This window comes from Habropoda laboriosa, unplaced genomic scaffold (genome assembly GCF_001263275.1).
Source record: "Habropoda laboriosa isolate 0110345459 unplaced genomic scaffold, ASM126327v1 scaffold1577, whole genome shotgun sequence".
NCBI lineage: Eukaryota > Metazoa > Arthropoda > Insecta > Hymenoptera > Apidae > Habropoda > Habropoda laboriosa.
Genome location: NW_017101636.1, coordinates 36,635 through 51,007, shown reverse-complemented (window position 1 = coordinate 51,007; position 14,373 = coordinate 36,635). Strand labels below are relative to the sequence as shown.

Sequence of the window (14,373 nt, the reverse complement as noted above, 5' to 3'; positions counted from 1 at the left end):
ATGGTCGAACGTTTCAGGCGTTCCTTAGACAAAAACTTGGATTACGTAGGCTTCGTGGAACAAGTTCCTCCGTCAGAGAAGTTCTATCGTCATCCGAATCTTAGCTACGAGGAGCAACAAAAACAATTAAATGGAAATATCGATTCAGAAAGCACGATGAATGGGTTCGATCTGGCGAAAACAATGGCTAGAGTCGAATCTTCCACGAACGAACCGAGGAAACATAATTACGTCCCGGTTTTTCCTAGTTGCAACGATACAGAAAATTTGAAGGCAGATGATGCGAACAAAATTACAGAGAAAAATTTGAAAGATCGAGATAAGATTAGAGAAAATGATAAGAAAGATCCTGCAGGATCCGAGAAGTATAGAAACGAAACGTCTAAGGATATGAATAAGTCGCAGAGTTCGATTAAGCAGCAACGAAGGGATAAGAGTTATATTAATATACGGGATCATCAGAAAAATGCGGAGAACACGACGTCCTCGGATATCCCAGAGTACGATCCAAATAAAATTCCGTACGTCGACGTGCCGGATTATTCTGACATTAGAGAGGAGAGTTTGGACGAGGATGATCGTAAGGCGAGTCTTGGAAAAGAAGAGAAATTCGTAGATGAAGAAAAATCTACAGATCCTAAAGAACCTCCTGAATCTGAAGAAAATAAAAAAGAGACATTATCGAACGATTCGGAGCAAAATTTAAATAGAAGAACTGATTCAGACGTGACAAATCTGAAAACTTGGATAAATTCAGAGAAGCCTTCTAAATCTTCAGATAAAAATAAATATGACGCTAAAAATATCTCGAAACCTTCCAATTTGAAATCAGGTGAATCTGAAGTATTGAAAGACTTCAAGACGATATTGAAACCTACAAAAATCGACGAATCTGGAGAAAACGATAAAGACAAATTACCGAGAGGATCGAATCAGAGACCGAGTTCCAATTTCAGCGAGCAAAAATCGTCAGAAAATTCCGAAGAAGACTCTGCAGAAACGGAACAACAAGGGGATTCCAAGAGCCAATCGGGGCCCATAATTTTCGACATAAACGAGTACAGGAAGCCGTTCGATCTAGACGAATTTCTTAAGGACGATCCGATAATGAAAAAGTTGAAGCTGCTCGAAAAGGAGACGCGGACCAATTACGGACGGAACGGGAAGCGAGTTCCAGGCGACTTCAACGAATCCGAAAGTGATAATGCGTATAGAGAACGAGTAAAGTCGCGAGAGGATTCCATAGAAGCACCGGACACTTTCGACGATCTACCAAAATCTCGCGAATCCGGCGATTTCACCGACGTCCTCGCGAAAATCGCTCGAAACGAAGAAACGAAAAATCGGCGAAATTCCAACGAAGATTTTCCGAAGTTCGCGTTTAAAAAGGACGAGGAGAACGATGCTTCGAAACACGAGGAAGAATTTCTATCGAGATACTTCACCGACGACGCTGTTAGAAATCTACGGAAGAACGCGAGGATCGAAGAAGAAGCTCGCGATCGGAAGGATACGAAGCGCAAAGAAGACGTGTACAACGCATTGTCCACGATCCTGAGCAAGAAAAGCCGTGTTTCGCGGCTGGACGAGGACGATCCAGCACACCGTTACAAAAACTTCTGGTCCTTAGAATATAAATCTCCCCGCAAGAGAGTCGACATGGAGGCGCAAGAAAGGAGGAAATAGAGAGAGGAATACATCGAAATCTTGCCGAGATCTCTTGGTTCGCTGTGACATTCTTGGCTTGCCACGAGAACAGAGATAGAGATGTTACGTTAGGTTAATCTTGAAAGCTAGTCTTCTGTCCGTGAATACTATAGATTAAATATGTAGTTTAAACACACGTCGTTATTGTATGTCTGTTGAATTTTTCGTAAATAAAATGTTGAAATAAAGAAGTAACCTCCTGGATATATTTATTAAATCTAATTTCTACGTTTAGAAAAAACGAAACAAATTAGATACGACAACGATCTATCCTGAAAGAAGAAGCAAAGACAACTCGGTCCTCTTTAAGCAATTCCCACTAAGAGTGCAGGAAATCGAGAAATCGAATTAAGGTAAGATAGGCAGCGGGGTTTCCCTCGTCCGAGGGATGAATCTGGCCTCAACGGATATATAAGGCCGTCATCGTACAGTGCTCAGTGTCATTCGTCTGGTTTTATCAATTCCAGCAACCTCGGCTCGATCCAACCGCCAGCAACAAGGTAAATACGACACGTACACGCCGGATTCGATAGAGAAAACTCGCTTTTCGTACAGCCGATCACCTCGTTTATCCATTTCCACCTGAACCGTATCTTCGTACACCTTACGAACGTGTAAGTACGTTCACCGTGGACCGAAACAAACGAGACCAAAGGCACACATCCTGATCCATTGATCCGTGATATTAGCATTCGTTTCCACGATCGATCGTGCGTTAACATCGGCCAGAGACAACGATCGATCGGTTGCTCGGTCGATCCTTGGTCTTGAATCTTCAAGTGCTTCCTGGAGAGAGAGGACGAAAGGAAGAAGGAGACGAGAGCACGGCGAGACGAAGAGATAAGAGACACCTTCCATCCATATTTATTATCTTTATGTGTTCACAATGTGGCCGTTAAGGAGAACGCGGAAGCACGATCCCGGGAGATTCCGGTTATAAATGACGATGTGTATAATGAAACTGAGAAGAAGAAGAAGAAGAAGAAGAAGAGAAAAAAAAGAACGGAGAAAGAGAGAGAGAGAGAGAGAGAGAGGGAGAGAGGGAAAAAAAAGGTGACCACCGATGTAGCCGACAAGCTTGAGCAACATATACATATACATATATGTATACATACTGTACACCTGAGCAAGAGAGAGACGATTAGCCGCGGGCGATTAAATATCGACTGTTTGCGGAACAGAAAGGATAATTTCGGACTTATTTAAAACAGTGGGCAACACGTCGCGTCGGTGTCGCGTCCGCGATTCTTGCCTCTGTTCCTGTCGGTCCACCAACGCACTCGACCGCCTCGACGACTTCGGCAACTTCGCGCGTTATCCCTGAAAGTTCATGGATTTCATTCCACGTCTCTCTCGGCCACGTTCGTCTCTCTGTCTTCCTTATCGACTACTTGCCCGAGACCGGTAATTAATCGAGGAAAGTGAATACGATGTCGAAGTGGCTTTGAGCCGTGCATCCTGCCAGAGGCTAGAGCACGAGTCTGCCTCACTGTATCCTGTTAGGCTTCTACATTCACTAGGACTCGCGTTCTATCGGATACAGGTGTCTGTTTGTGTGTTTTTTCTCTCGTTTATATCACGTAAGAGCAAGAGCTGATGAACGATATCGAGCATAGCTATCTCACCGATGCCGTAGATCCTGTTGGGTTCTTTTGTTTTCGATCGAGTTAGGTATTCCGAGACGCAGTTTCGCGATGATGCTGCCATTGATATCTCCCGTTTCGAGTGAAAGTGTTGCTTATGTTTGAACAGTGAAGAGCAATTTATCATCATTTTTGATCGTTTTCGAAGTGACCCCGATTGAAAAGTTTCGATGTAGAGAATATGATAAAATCGATCGAGTTTTCAATTTTAGCCGGGTAAAAAGAGGGTTGCTCGCCGCTGTGTTAGAAGGGGTAATTAAGGACTCGATGTAATTGTTCGTTGTTTGTTTCAGTCATGAACATGTCAACCCGCATTATTTTGGTGCTCTTCGTAGCCTACGCTATGATGTTCATGTTCACTGCGGGAGCGACAGCCTTCGATCGAGCGATAGGTAAATTTCATTTCGAAAGAAACACTCATCTATTAACCCTTTCGTTACCAGTGGGACTCGAACAAAAATTCATCTCAATTGAGTACCCATTACACACTCACGATGATCATATCAATGATCGTTAGATTTCTCCAGAATTCAACGTTTGACAAGGTGTTTATAATTAATGTTCCAGGCGTATGTATCAGAAACTGCGCCCAGTGCAAGAAAATGTTCGGCCCGTACTTCCTGGGACAGAAGTGCGCCGATTCCTGCGTCAAGTACAAAGGAAAGCTCATCCCCGACTGCGAGGATGAGGTTTCGATTCAACCATTCCTCCAGGCGCTCGACAGCGACTATTAGATGCCAATCGACGTAAAAGTTCCTCCTACCTGTTCGCGTCAAGTATACGTAATACGTGCCAAAAGTATGTGTCGCCTGAATTCGCAAATAGAAAGTTTGATTGATGCTAGAGGACCTGGCGTGATTAGTCTATATGTACGCGATGTGTTGTAGTGTTTCTTTTTTTTTCTTTTTTTTTATTAAGTGCGGAGTATTACTTAATTCTTTTGTTATAATCAATTTTTCGTCTCGACTCAGGGAGACAATCGTAGTTGCGACAAATTGGAACAATTTGATCTCGTACCTCACATATGAGTATTATTTATCTTAGACGTATTTATTATTCCAAGTATTAGTAATAAGATATTCTTGTGCTTTCTACGAAAAGCATTCCAAAAGAGAGAAATTTGATTTGGGAGCAAAGAAAGGATCTCGAAACGAGATTCTGCGTTGCTCGATTTGTCGCAGACGAAAAGAATAGCAGACAGCAAATGCCAGTTCGCATGTTTTACTGCTGTCTTCAACGAACAAACGAACCATTCGAAATATTTTACTCACCGGACGTTGTTTATTCCGGAGTGGGAGGCGTTACGTGGCACTCTGGTATCGTAGACAATGTCTGCCTCGATTCTAGTTGCTGTACCTGAAAATTATGTAAGTTTCGTCACACTGCGCTCTCTCTCTCTCTCTCACATGTATTTTTATTTGTTTGTTTGTATTTTTCTCAACCTCGAGTATTTCTCTTTGTTTACATCTTACGCGCATAAAAATGTATATTTACACGTTGCCGAAGAGTTTTCTCGTTCACGGCTGCTCTCGATAATAAATGTTTCACTTTGTCTAGAAGATCGGATTTCTGGATCAATTGCTCCCTCAAAACCTTCATCTCGCCGTTGTCATCCTCCTTCTGAACCTTTTCTAACGCGTTTACTCTTTGCTCGGCTAATTGTAAATCGGTCTCCAACGCCACAACGCGTATCTGAGCTTCCTCGTAATGCTTTTGCAATATACTCTCACTTTGATTACCTGATAATTTACCCTACGCGTGAAATTAACGGGACATTATTAACAGGAACAGCTAAGAAGGTAGAGAAAAAATATGACAATTTCGTGCCTGATGGATAAAATTGTTCTTTTTCGTGCCAAGTTTCAGGCGTTTGTTCTCCACTTGTAGCCTCTCGATGATTCTTTTCAACGTGAAAATTGTCTTCTCCATTTCTAAGACCGACTTCTTCGAACCGTTATCCTGCAAATCTTTGTCCGACGATCTCGGGGTCGAGTCAGACGATTTTTCTATTTTCAGTAATTCTATGTATCTGTGTACGAATTAAAAAATAAACCACCAAACCTGTTATCTATATTATTTCGTTGAATTCTAAGAAACCTACTTTTCTAAATGTTCAACCTTCTCCCTCAATCTTGGCGTATCCGCGTTCGCCTTTTCCAATTCGAGGCGGAGCTCGAAGTTCTCGGCTTCCAGCGCTAAGTTCATTTTCTCCATGATATCTTTCGTCATTTCTAGCTTCTCTAATTGAGTAACAACGTAACTGTTACCCTACGAAACATCGACAAACGTGAGAAAAAGATCGTCGAACGAGCACATCATCAACCTAAGAAACTGACCTGAGAAACGATCTCTAAAGCAGCGATACGTCTCTTTTGCTCGTCGATTTTCAGCAAAAGTTTCTCCTTGTCCTCGTTCTCCAATCTATCAGACAGCTCTTTGATACGTTCGCGTAAAATCTGACACTCCTTCTGAAGCTCCTCCATCACGTTTCGTTGAGCGTTCGTCATTGGCCTGGCTGACAAGCCTCCAGCTATCGCGTTGTTCTCCAACTTCAGCTTGCTCTTCAAGTACCATTTCTCTCTCTCCATGCACGAAACCACGGATCTGAGTTTGTCGTAACTCGACTGCAATTTCACGTGTTCCTCCGTCTTCTCTTTCAGCTTCTCCTTCAATTTTTCCGCCGTTTGTTGCCACTTCTTCTGCTTCTCCCACAACGAAAGTTCTTCTGCGGTCTAATGTGACGAATTTCAGGATTATTACGTGGATGTTCACGGGATGGGATGTGAGGTGTTCGATGTACCTTGGCCTTTTTTGCCTCCTGAGCTAGATACTCGCGATCTAATTGAGCTCGAGCTTTTTCCAACTCTTCTTCCAGAGATTTTACTTTGCGCTCGAGCTGGGTCTCGCGCTGCGAAGCTTTCTTTTCTTGCGTCTTCACGGCCATGTATCTATTACGAAGGCGATTCGAAAGGGTAATTAAAGGGACGAAGACAGGTTAAAGGGTCTCTGAGGTTTCTTGCAATTTCGTCTTCACGTGATTACTTGGTTAACTTACTTAACCCATTATTTTGCCAACATATTTATTAGCGCCTATTTTTTTCTCTTAAAGTTTAAGTTACAGTATTAACTATACCTACGATACCTCGCTAAAACTAACTATACCTTCGTTATTCCGTTATCGAAAAAATACCTGCGACTAAGTTGATGCTTCAAATCAGTGATCTCGTTTTTGTACATTTTCTCCTTTTCCAGCAACGCCTGCAACTGTTTTCTCACAGAGTCCGTGTGTTGCTGCGATTGATCGCGATTCAGATTCTGCGTAATCTCGTGAATCCTCAACTCTGACTCGCCGTGAGTTATCGCGTGTTGCATTCGAGTTCGATTTGTTGCTGCAGATTCCATTAACTCGACCTCGTTCTTCGTTTCAAAAATACCAAGAATTTATCCAAATTACGTCCAACAAATTTCCAATCATTTTCAAGCACCTGTAATACCTGCAACTGTTGACAAGCTAAACTAAGCTGATGAATTTTATCGTCCCTTTCCTGCATCTCCTTCATCAAGGAAATGTTCCCTTTAGTGACCAACATACGATTCTCGGATAATTGTTTTCGCAACATTTCAGCCTCGGTTTGCCATTTCGAGACTTCTCCGCGATAACTTTCCAGCTCACTCTTGTGTTGCTCCTCTAATCTACGTGAAAATTCAGCATTTCAATTCTTCAGTTTCTTCAGGAATTCGGTAACTTACCTCTCCCTCATACGATCCATGTATTTCAGTCTCTCCTCGGCCAAACGATGCCAACGATCGCTCAATTCCTTGGTAATATTCAAATCAGCCTCCAGAATAGAGTTCTTTTCCTGCAATCTAGCAACTTCTTCCACCTGCATAGCGTTATTCTTCACGATTGTATTTATGGACTCAGACTCCTGCAGTTTCACGATTAACTTCTCTGGTTCAGCTTTCTTGGAATCTTCTCTCCGCTGAATTTCTTCAGCTTCGTTCTGCATGGATTGAAGACGACTATGCAAATTCTTGATCTCTTCCTGCAAACGAGCTGCAGCTTTGCTGTGTTCGTCTCTGTCCTCTTTTAGTAGATTTTGGTATCTAGTTATGGTTTCTTCTTTTTGGCCAAGCAATTTCTGCAAGCTGTTGATCGTCGATTTCAAAGCTAGCTTGTCGCTGCACTCGTTGCTGGGAAATTGCAGTTCAGGCGAAGGCTTGCGCTCTTCGAGCAGTTTATCTTTTTGAGTTAATTGCAGATCCTTTTTAGTTAACTGCAAATCTTTCGTTTCTATGGTTTTCTTCAGGGTCTCTACCTTTGCTTGGCACTCTGATATTTGTAACTCGTATTTAAGCAACGTGGAAGATCGTTCAGAGGCGAGTTTCAGAGCCTGGTTCAATTGCTCTCGAAGCAAAGAAGCTTCTTCTTCGTCGTTGTCCTTTTCTTTCTCCGATTCCTTTTCAGAGTGTTTTTCTTTGTCTTCTTCTCTCATTTTTTCTTCCAACTTCTGATCTTCCTCGTCGCTCTCTCTGGTCGGAGTCATTGTTTGAATCTCTATTTCACTCGTTTCCTTTTTATCCAAGCAACAAGTGTAAGGATCTGTTTGTATTTCTCTTGGATTTGTCTCTACAGTTGCTTGAGCTGACGTGTGCTTGTTTTCAAGTAACAGAGGACTGGTTGAAGTGTTTCTAGTGACAATTTTGGATTGCTGATCTGGTCCTCTGTTCCATGTTTTTTGAATCTCTATCATATCTTGCTCCATTTGAGTCACGAGAGATTCGTATTCTAGGAATTTGTTGTTGGCGATTTGTAGCTCGTTCTCCAGTTGAGTTATCTTTCGCTTGTACTTAAAGTCCTGGTTAATTGTTAACAATAATTCAGCAAAGCAATTTTATTCTAACTACACTCGAAAAATTCGATAGAAAAGAATGAAAACGTTTAAAAGTTCGATGGAAATTTTATTACTCGTAAAGAATAACATTTATGAGGGAATTAAAGTGAAAAGTATTAAATGAAATGTGCAAGATTTGAAGGAAGAATGAATTTTGATGAAAACTGAGTAAAAACACGTACATTTAAAGTGTATTGAGAGTATTCTGAAAAGCGTTGCATGATATCCTGCACACTATTGCTTCCAATCTGTTGTTCTAGTATATCTTTCAAGCTTTCGACAATTTGTAGACGATTAGTTAGCATTTCCTGTTGCTGCATAAGATTTTTCGGAATCGATGTTCTGACGCTCCTCTTTTAATTTCATCGACAGTGATGCTACTCTATCTAAAGCACTAATGGAAGTAGAGCCTGCATACTGACTTTGCAGGAATCCTATTATATCTACGTACATTCTGCAAAGAAATCCTAGTTAACAAAACACTCGTTCCCAAAATACAAACGCAAAATAAATCTTTCAAACGAGAATTCAACAATTCGGTCATCTCGAGGGTATTTATGCAAAAAAATAAAACTTGCAATCGAGAGAAATTTGTTAATTTCACAATTCAAAGGTTTTTCACGCAAAAAAAAATTGCGATTCAGGTTAAAATTTAAAGCGCATCCAGAAAAATTTACGAATTCCCCGAAAAATCGAGTAATTCCCTAAAAAAACATTCACCTGCAGCGATTTTCGCACTGTTTCCGACAATCCTGCACGTAAACGCGCAATCCCTCGCAGGTCGTTCTCGATTTGTCGAGCTCCTCTTGCAGGCACGAGACCTCGTTCTCCAGCCTAACTTTCCGCGTGCTCAATTCCATCTCTAACAAATTTTTACTAGACAACTCGAAGTCCAGTCTCGAGATCGTAGCTTTGTCTTCGCTAACCGCCTGCAAGTTCAATATTTGATGCCTAAGACTGTCCAATTCCAATGTTTTCAACGAATTCAGCGAATACTGCTGTTCAGCTTCCTCTCGAGTAATCTGCAGCTGCTTCTTCAACTTCTCAATCTCTATCTGAAGCGTAGCGTTGTTGTCCTTCAATTCCTGCACCTTGTTACCGTCCAACTGCTCGGTCTTCTCGAATCGCGCATCCTTCGACAATCTTCTATGCAAAACAATCAATTCTTCTTGCAACTCAGACTTTGCGGCAACCACTTCTTTCATATTCTCCTCGCATTTCGTCAACTGAGCCTGCAAAATCTCGTGCAAACTTGTCACATGATCAGCTCGTTGCTTCTCCAATAGCTCCCTCGTTTGAGCTTCCTTCAATTGTTCCATCAAATCTTCGTCGCCTTTGCGAGCAACTCCTTTTCGTGAATGTTCCAGAAGCTCATCTTTCTCGCGTTTCGTCGATTCTAGCTCGTTTCTCAGGCTCTCTACCTCGTTGTTAGTTCCGAGTATCAGATCATTCTCCAACAAATTACGAAAACGTATGCTCAACTCTTCGTGTTTCTCTTTCAACTCGCTGTAAACGGTGTAGCTGACAGAGTTGAGTAGATTACTCTGCACCGTTGAGATTTCACGTTCGAGGACTTTGTTGTGCTTGCTGGAGTCAGCTAGAGAATTTCTTAAGTAGCTTTCGTTCTTTACAGCTTCTTTCTGATCGCGATACGCTTTCGTGGTTTCTTTGTTCAGCAATTGTTGAAGCGCTACGTTCTTTCTATTCGCGACCAAAGCATCGCTGGAAGCTTCCACGTATTCTTTGGTTTTCATAACGAAAGCTCTTCGAATCTCGTCTTCGCCTTCTTCCAATATTTTCGCACTTTCCTCGAAAACTTCGAGCTGGTGTTTCAATTTTTCGACCTCGTTTTTCAGTTCGTCGTTGAGGTCTGTTAGGGAAGCCTTTTGCTTCTCCCATTCCTCTGCCTCGTTCTTATACGCCTCTTGCACATGTTTCAGTTCTGAGAGGCACATCGTTACTTTCTCGCTGTCGGAGTCGTCGATGTATATTTTTTCGAGATCGCCGTGCTTGTTCAGAGCTAGCGCGTGTAGTATGTTATCCTTTCTTTGCAATTGTTTTCTGTAATTATTTGCAACGATGATCATTTGCCTGCTGAGTATTCATCTTGCCTAGAAGAATCCACGAAATTTCGAGAATTAACGAAGCTACCAAAAACGAGAAACGAGTGTTCTTCTCTTTACCGTATTTCAAGTTTGAAGGGTGAAATTGTTGCAAGAAAATATTGGAACAACCAAATTATGGTAACTGAGGTAACTCTACCTCTGAAAACTAAAATCCCTTGTTTCTAATCATTTTCAAAGTGTTACATATTATATTCAAAATGTTCAAAGCATCAAATTTTGATAATCGAGGGTAATTCCACCCCTCGAAGTTAGAATTTCGAAAAAAATTAAATACCTTGTTCCTGACAACTTTCAAAGTATTATCTATTATCTTGAAAATATTTAAATCTGAAAATTTTGATAATTGACAATAATTTCACTTCTGAAACTTAGAATTTCGAAAGAAAATTGAAATCCCTTGTTCCTAATAATTTTCAGAGTATTATATACGATATTCGAAGCACAAAATTTTGATAATCGAGGGTAATTCCACCCCTCGAAGTTAGAATCTCGAAAAAAAATTAAATACCTTGTTCCTAACAACTTTCAAAGTATTATCTATTATCTTGAAAATATTTCAATCTGAAAATTTTGACAATTGACGATAATCTCACTCCTCAAGATTAAAGTTTCGACAAAAATTGAAATTGTGAAAAAACTGATATCTCGATGTTTCGCGGATTTCTCTAGCAGAATACTAAAAATATACCTCAACTGTTTCAGTTGACCCCTCAATTCGGCATTACTGCCCTGCAAAACGTTCAAATGCTCCTGCAATCTCATTGCAGGGTGATACCATCCCGCTAAATGTCTCACATCTAACGCCTCTAACAACCTCTCTAACGTGTGAGACTGTATTTCCACGGTACTTGTACCTGAGATATTAAGCAATTAATTACGCGTCCACTTTGCACGTGCAATTTCGACTTGTTTTCTTTTCTTACAGACAAAACCTGATACAATGTACAAACGTGTGTTAGTATTCGTGTCTCTGACAAAGTACTACGTGTGTTAATTAAAGGCGGAAAAATTCGAGACAGAAAGGAGGAATTTCGTGTGGAAAGAAAAATGAAAAGATCGGTGCATCGTTGAAGTACCATTAAAATTAGCGAAAATTCACCATCTTGGTTACGTATACTGTCCAAAATTTCGTGCATCCCTGTCCTAAGTGCTTCGTTCTCATCGACGACCAACTGAACATTCTCCTGCAGCTCGGAAATATTCATTTTCGACGGTAATTTAGACGTAGGCTCCGTTAATTTCGTAGAATGAAAAAATTCGGTTGTGCCGTCGGTGACGGTATCCGAAAAATCGAATTCCTTCGGCGTTTTGCTTATCTTGTACTTCAACACTCTCATCTGAAACGTGAAATCCAAGAAGAAACTTCGCTTCACGTGCGAAATTTCAAACTTTCGTTAGCACCCCTTACGTCTGATTTTAATTCTAAATTCTCCTCGACGAGCATCTTGTTCTGCCGCAAAAGTTCCTCCAAATTTCTCTCCAGCCCTTTGCGTTTCGCCAGAGCGTTCTGAATCGACACGGATTCGTCCTCTGGTATGCCCAATTTTTCTCTACGGTTCACATCGCCGCGGTAAATGCCTTGTGTACGTTCGAAAGATTAGTTCAGCACGCGTATAGTTACCTAAGAGTTGTGATTTCCATTTCCTGATACGAGTTCAACATTTCTAATTTGTTCACTACGTTAATCAGCTCTGTTATGTGCTCGTTCTTATCCGTTAAAATGCTCTTTAGCTCCTTTATCTCGTTCAACGCGTCCCTCAAACCTTCGTTCTCGTCCTCGTATATTCTCAACGTTCCTAACACTTCGCACAGCTAAATAGGGAAGACAGTTTAAGAATCTAGCAAAACGAACGACGCGTTTGTCAAACGGAAAATGTCTATCGGACTGACTTTGCCGCTTCTCAATTCAGCATCCTCCTCTGCTTCGTTCAATTTCATTTGCAGCTTAGATATCTGCTCGTCCGCGTCTTGCAACTTTTTTAACAAACCTTTGTACTCTTTCTTTTTGTCGACTTTTCCCATCCTGGATGAAATTTCGTTTCGTGAAATGTAACATTTCATAAAGTATGATTTCGCGAAACGAGATGTTTCATTTCTTTTTCTAAACGTAACGATGTAATTACATACTTTTGCATGCCTCGTTTTAATTTCTCTATAAGAGTGGCGCTTTCGTTGATCTCGTCTGTGGCTTCGGATAATTTCGTTTTCAACTCGGCTATGACTTTGTCACGACGATCAATTTCCTCGTTTAAGTGAATAATTTCAGATTTGCTCTGCTCTTTGGCCGAGGCCGCGGATTGTACAACTGAATGGGACAAAGTTTCCCTCAGCTGCACAATTTCGGCGTCTCTCTCGTCTAATATTGTCTATGAAAGTTTCGACGGTATTAAAACGTCTGAGAGTTTGTATAATTTCAGTCGAAACTAGTTTAAACAAAATGTACCTTCCATTCGTTAATTCGAGTATCAATTGCAGTGCTAAATTCGTCGATCATTTTATCCCTATTCGCCTGCTGAGCTGATACTTCCTCAACTTGAGAAACTAACGCGGAATTTTCACGTTCTAAGTCGGATATTTTCTCTGGAAAAATGCGCTAATTCAGTTGGACTGTGGAGTCCTGTGTGATTGTAATTGAATTACTTTTTAACAACCTTTGTATTCTACGGATTTAACTCTAGTTGAACCTAACTCTTCGGTCATTTCGTTCATTGTTTGTGTTGCATCTTCCATTTCTTCGGTTAATGTTGATAGTCGTTCTTTTAGAATTAAATTGTCCTTCTCTAAAGCCTGGAGAGTGTTGCAAGTACGAACAAAACATTCTAAGGAAAAGTCTAACTACCTAAAACTCACCTCTAATTCTGACATTAGAATTTTGATCTTTTTATTCTTCCCTTGCAACGCGTCGTCGTAATCAGGACCCTCAGACATGTCTACGTGCTTGAAATAACAATATAGACCATTTCAGAAAATGTGTTACAAGTGTATCTACGCTAATCAATCTACACAACCTATGGAATATCTTACTTTGGATAAATCAGTGATATCGTGCTTAGAACCGGGTGTATCCCACTCTATCGTATGAATTAGAAAAGATTTTATAACATGTATTAATTTAAATACACTAACAAAACAGAATTGAAAATTGTTTCCGTATATTAAACGCAGCCTCGAGCGAGGCACGCGCATTTTACCTTTTCTTTTACGCTTAGCAGGTTCAGGTTTTAAAGAAGTAATGGTTTGTTTTAATTCACCACACTCTAGGAGCAGTGATTCTACCTATTTTGGGAAGAAATTGCATAATATCATGATGAAACAGTAATATTGCTAATCTATTAAATATGCCACTAAATTGAAATAGGAAGTACGTGACGATAGAAGACTAAGAAAGCATACTGCTTTTTATTAAGTATAACAATCGTACGAGTAACAATGAAATGTTCTACAAGGATGTGTTTGTATAAATAAAAATTTTAGCTGACTAATTTTACTTGATTGTCTTTGTATTGCAGTATTTCTTGGGACAGTTTCATCAGAGTACGTAGGTTATGTACATCACTAATCTCGTCGACGTCGCAACTGATCATTGCGGGATAGAGATCTTCCATGTCATCGTCAGTCAACGACGATGGATCCGCGGACAGTATTCGATCCCAATCGATACGTCCCATTTTTCCCGATTTTTTACCACCAATTAAACACTAATCTAACCCCACTATTTCAGAATAATCGCTTTGTTTGACGTTTACCAGTGACGCTTGCCACTGGTTGCCATGGAAACTCTGTTATGAGTCTCCGTGCTGCCATCTAGCGGTTAAGCTTGCAAAGCAATCGTACTATGGTAAGTACGTTCAAACTTCAATAATCTTGAACGTTCCATCTTTCAAATTTCAACATTCGATATGAAAATTCACTCTCGTCAGATTCGAAATTGTAAACAAATACACGTCACGGATTTTATTATTAATAACTTCTGCCACACATGACTCACAGTGCCTGTATTAC

The 14,373-nt window shown here is 40.7% G+C and overlaps 3 protein-coding genes across 3 annotated transcripts; 2 read left to right on the top strand and 1 right to left on the bottom strand.

Moving 5' to 3' along the window:
• On the top strand, nt 1-1,686 carry LOC108578198 (cylicin-2-like). The gene has a single exon (XM_017941479.1). It carries the CDS (start codon nt 1-3, stop codon nt 1,684-1,686), a length of 1,686 nt encoding a protein of 561 aa, XP_017796968.1.
• A 498-nt stretch (nt 1,687-2,184) lies between these two features.
• Nucleotides 2,185-4,084, top strand: LOC108578201 (eclosion hormone). Its single transcript, XM_017941483.1, has 3 exons — nt 2,185-2,207; nt 3,644-3,742; nt 3,918-4,084. Exons 2-3 carry the CDS (start codon nt 3,646-3,648, stop codon nt 4,082-4,084), a joined length of 264 nt encoding a protein of 87 aa, XP_017796972.1. The 5' UTR covers nt 2,185-2,207; nt 3,644-3,645.
• Nucleotides 4,085-4,631: 547 nt separating this feature from the next.
• LOC108578197 (centrosomal protein of 290 kDa-like) lies at nt 4,632-14,039 on the bottom strand. The gene is given in 24 exon segments (XM_017941478.1): nt 4,632-4,706; nt 4,845-5,102; nt 5,178-5,379; nt 5,452-5,618; nt 5,687-6,082; nt 6,151-6,298; nt 6,541-6,767; nt 6,845-7,043; nt 7,101-8,209; nt 8,428-8,572; nt 8,574-8,699; nt 8,966-10,306; nt 11,060-11,225; nt 11,471-11,701; nt 11,773-11,921; nt 11,993-12,183; nt 12,262-12,394; nt 12,499-12,737; nt 12,815-12,951; nt 13,023-13,158; nt 13,222-13,308; nt 13,396-13,442; nt 13,563-13,647; nt 13,860-14,039. Coding segments are annotated over 24 exon segments (6,174 nt in total).
• Between the last annotated feature and the right edge of the window lie 334 nt (nt 14,040-14,373).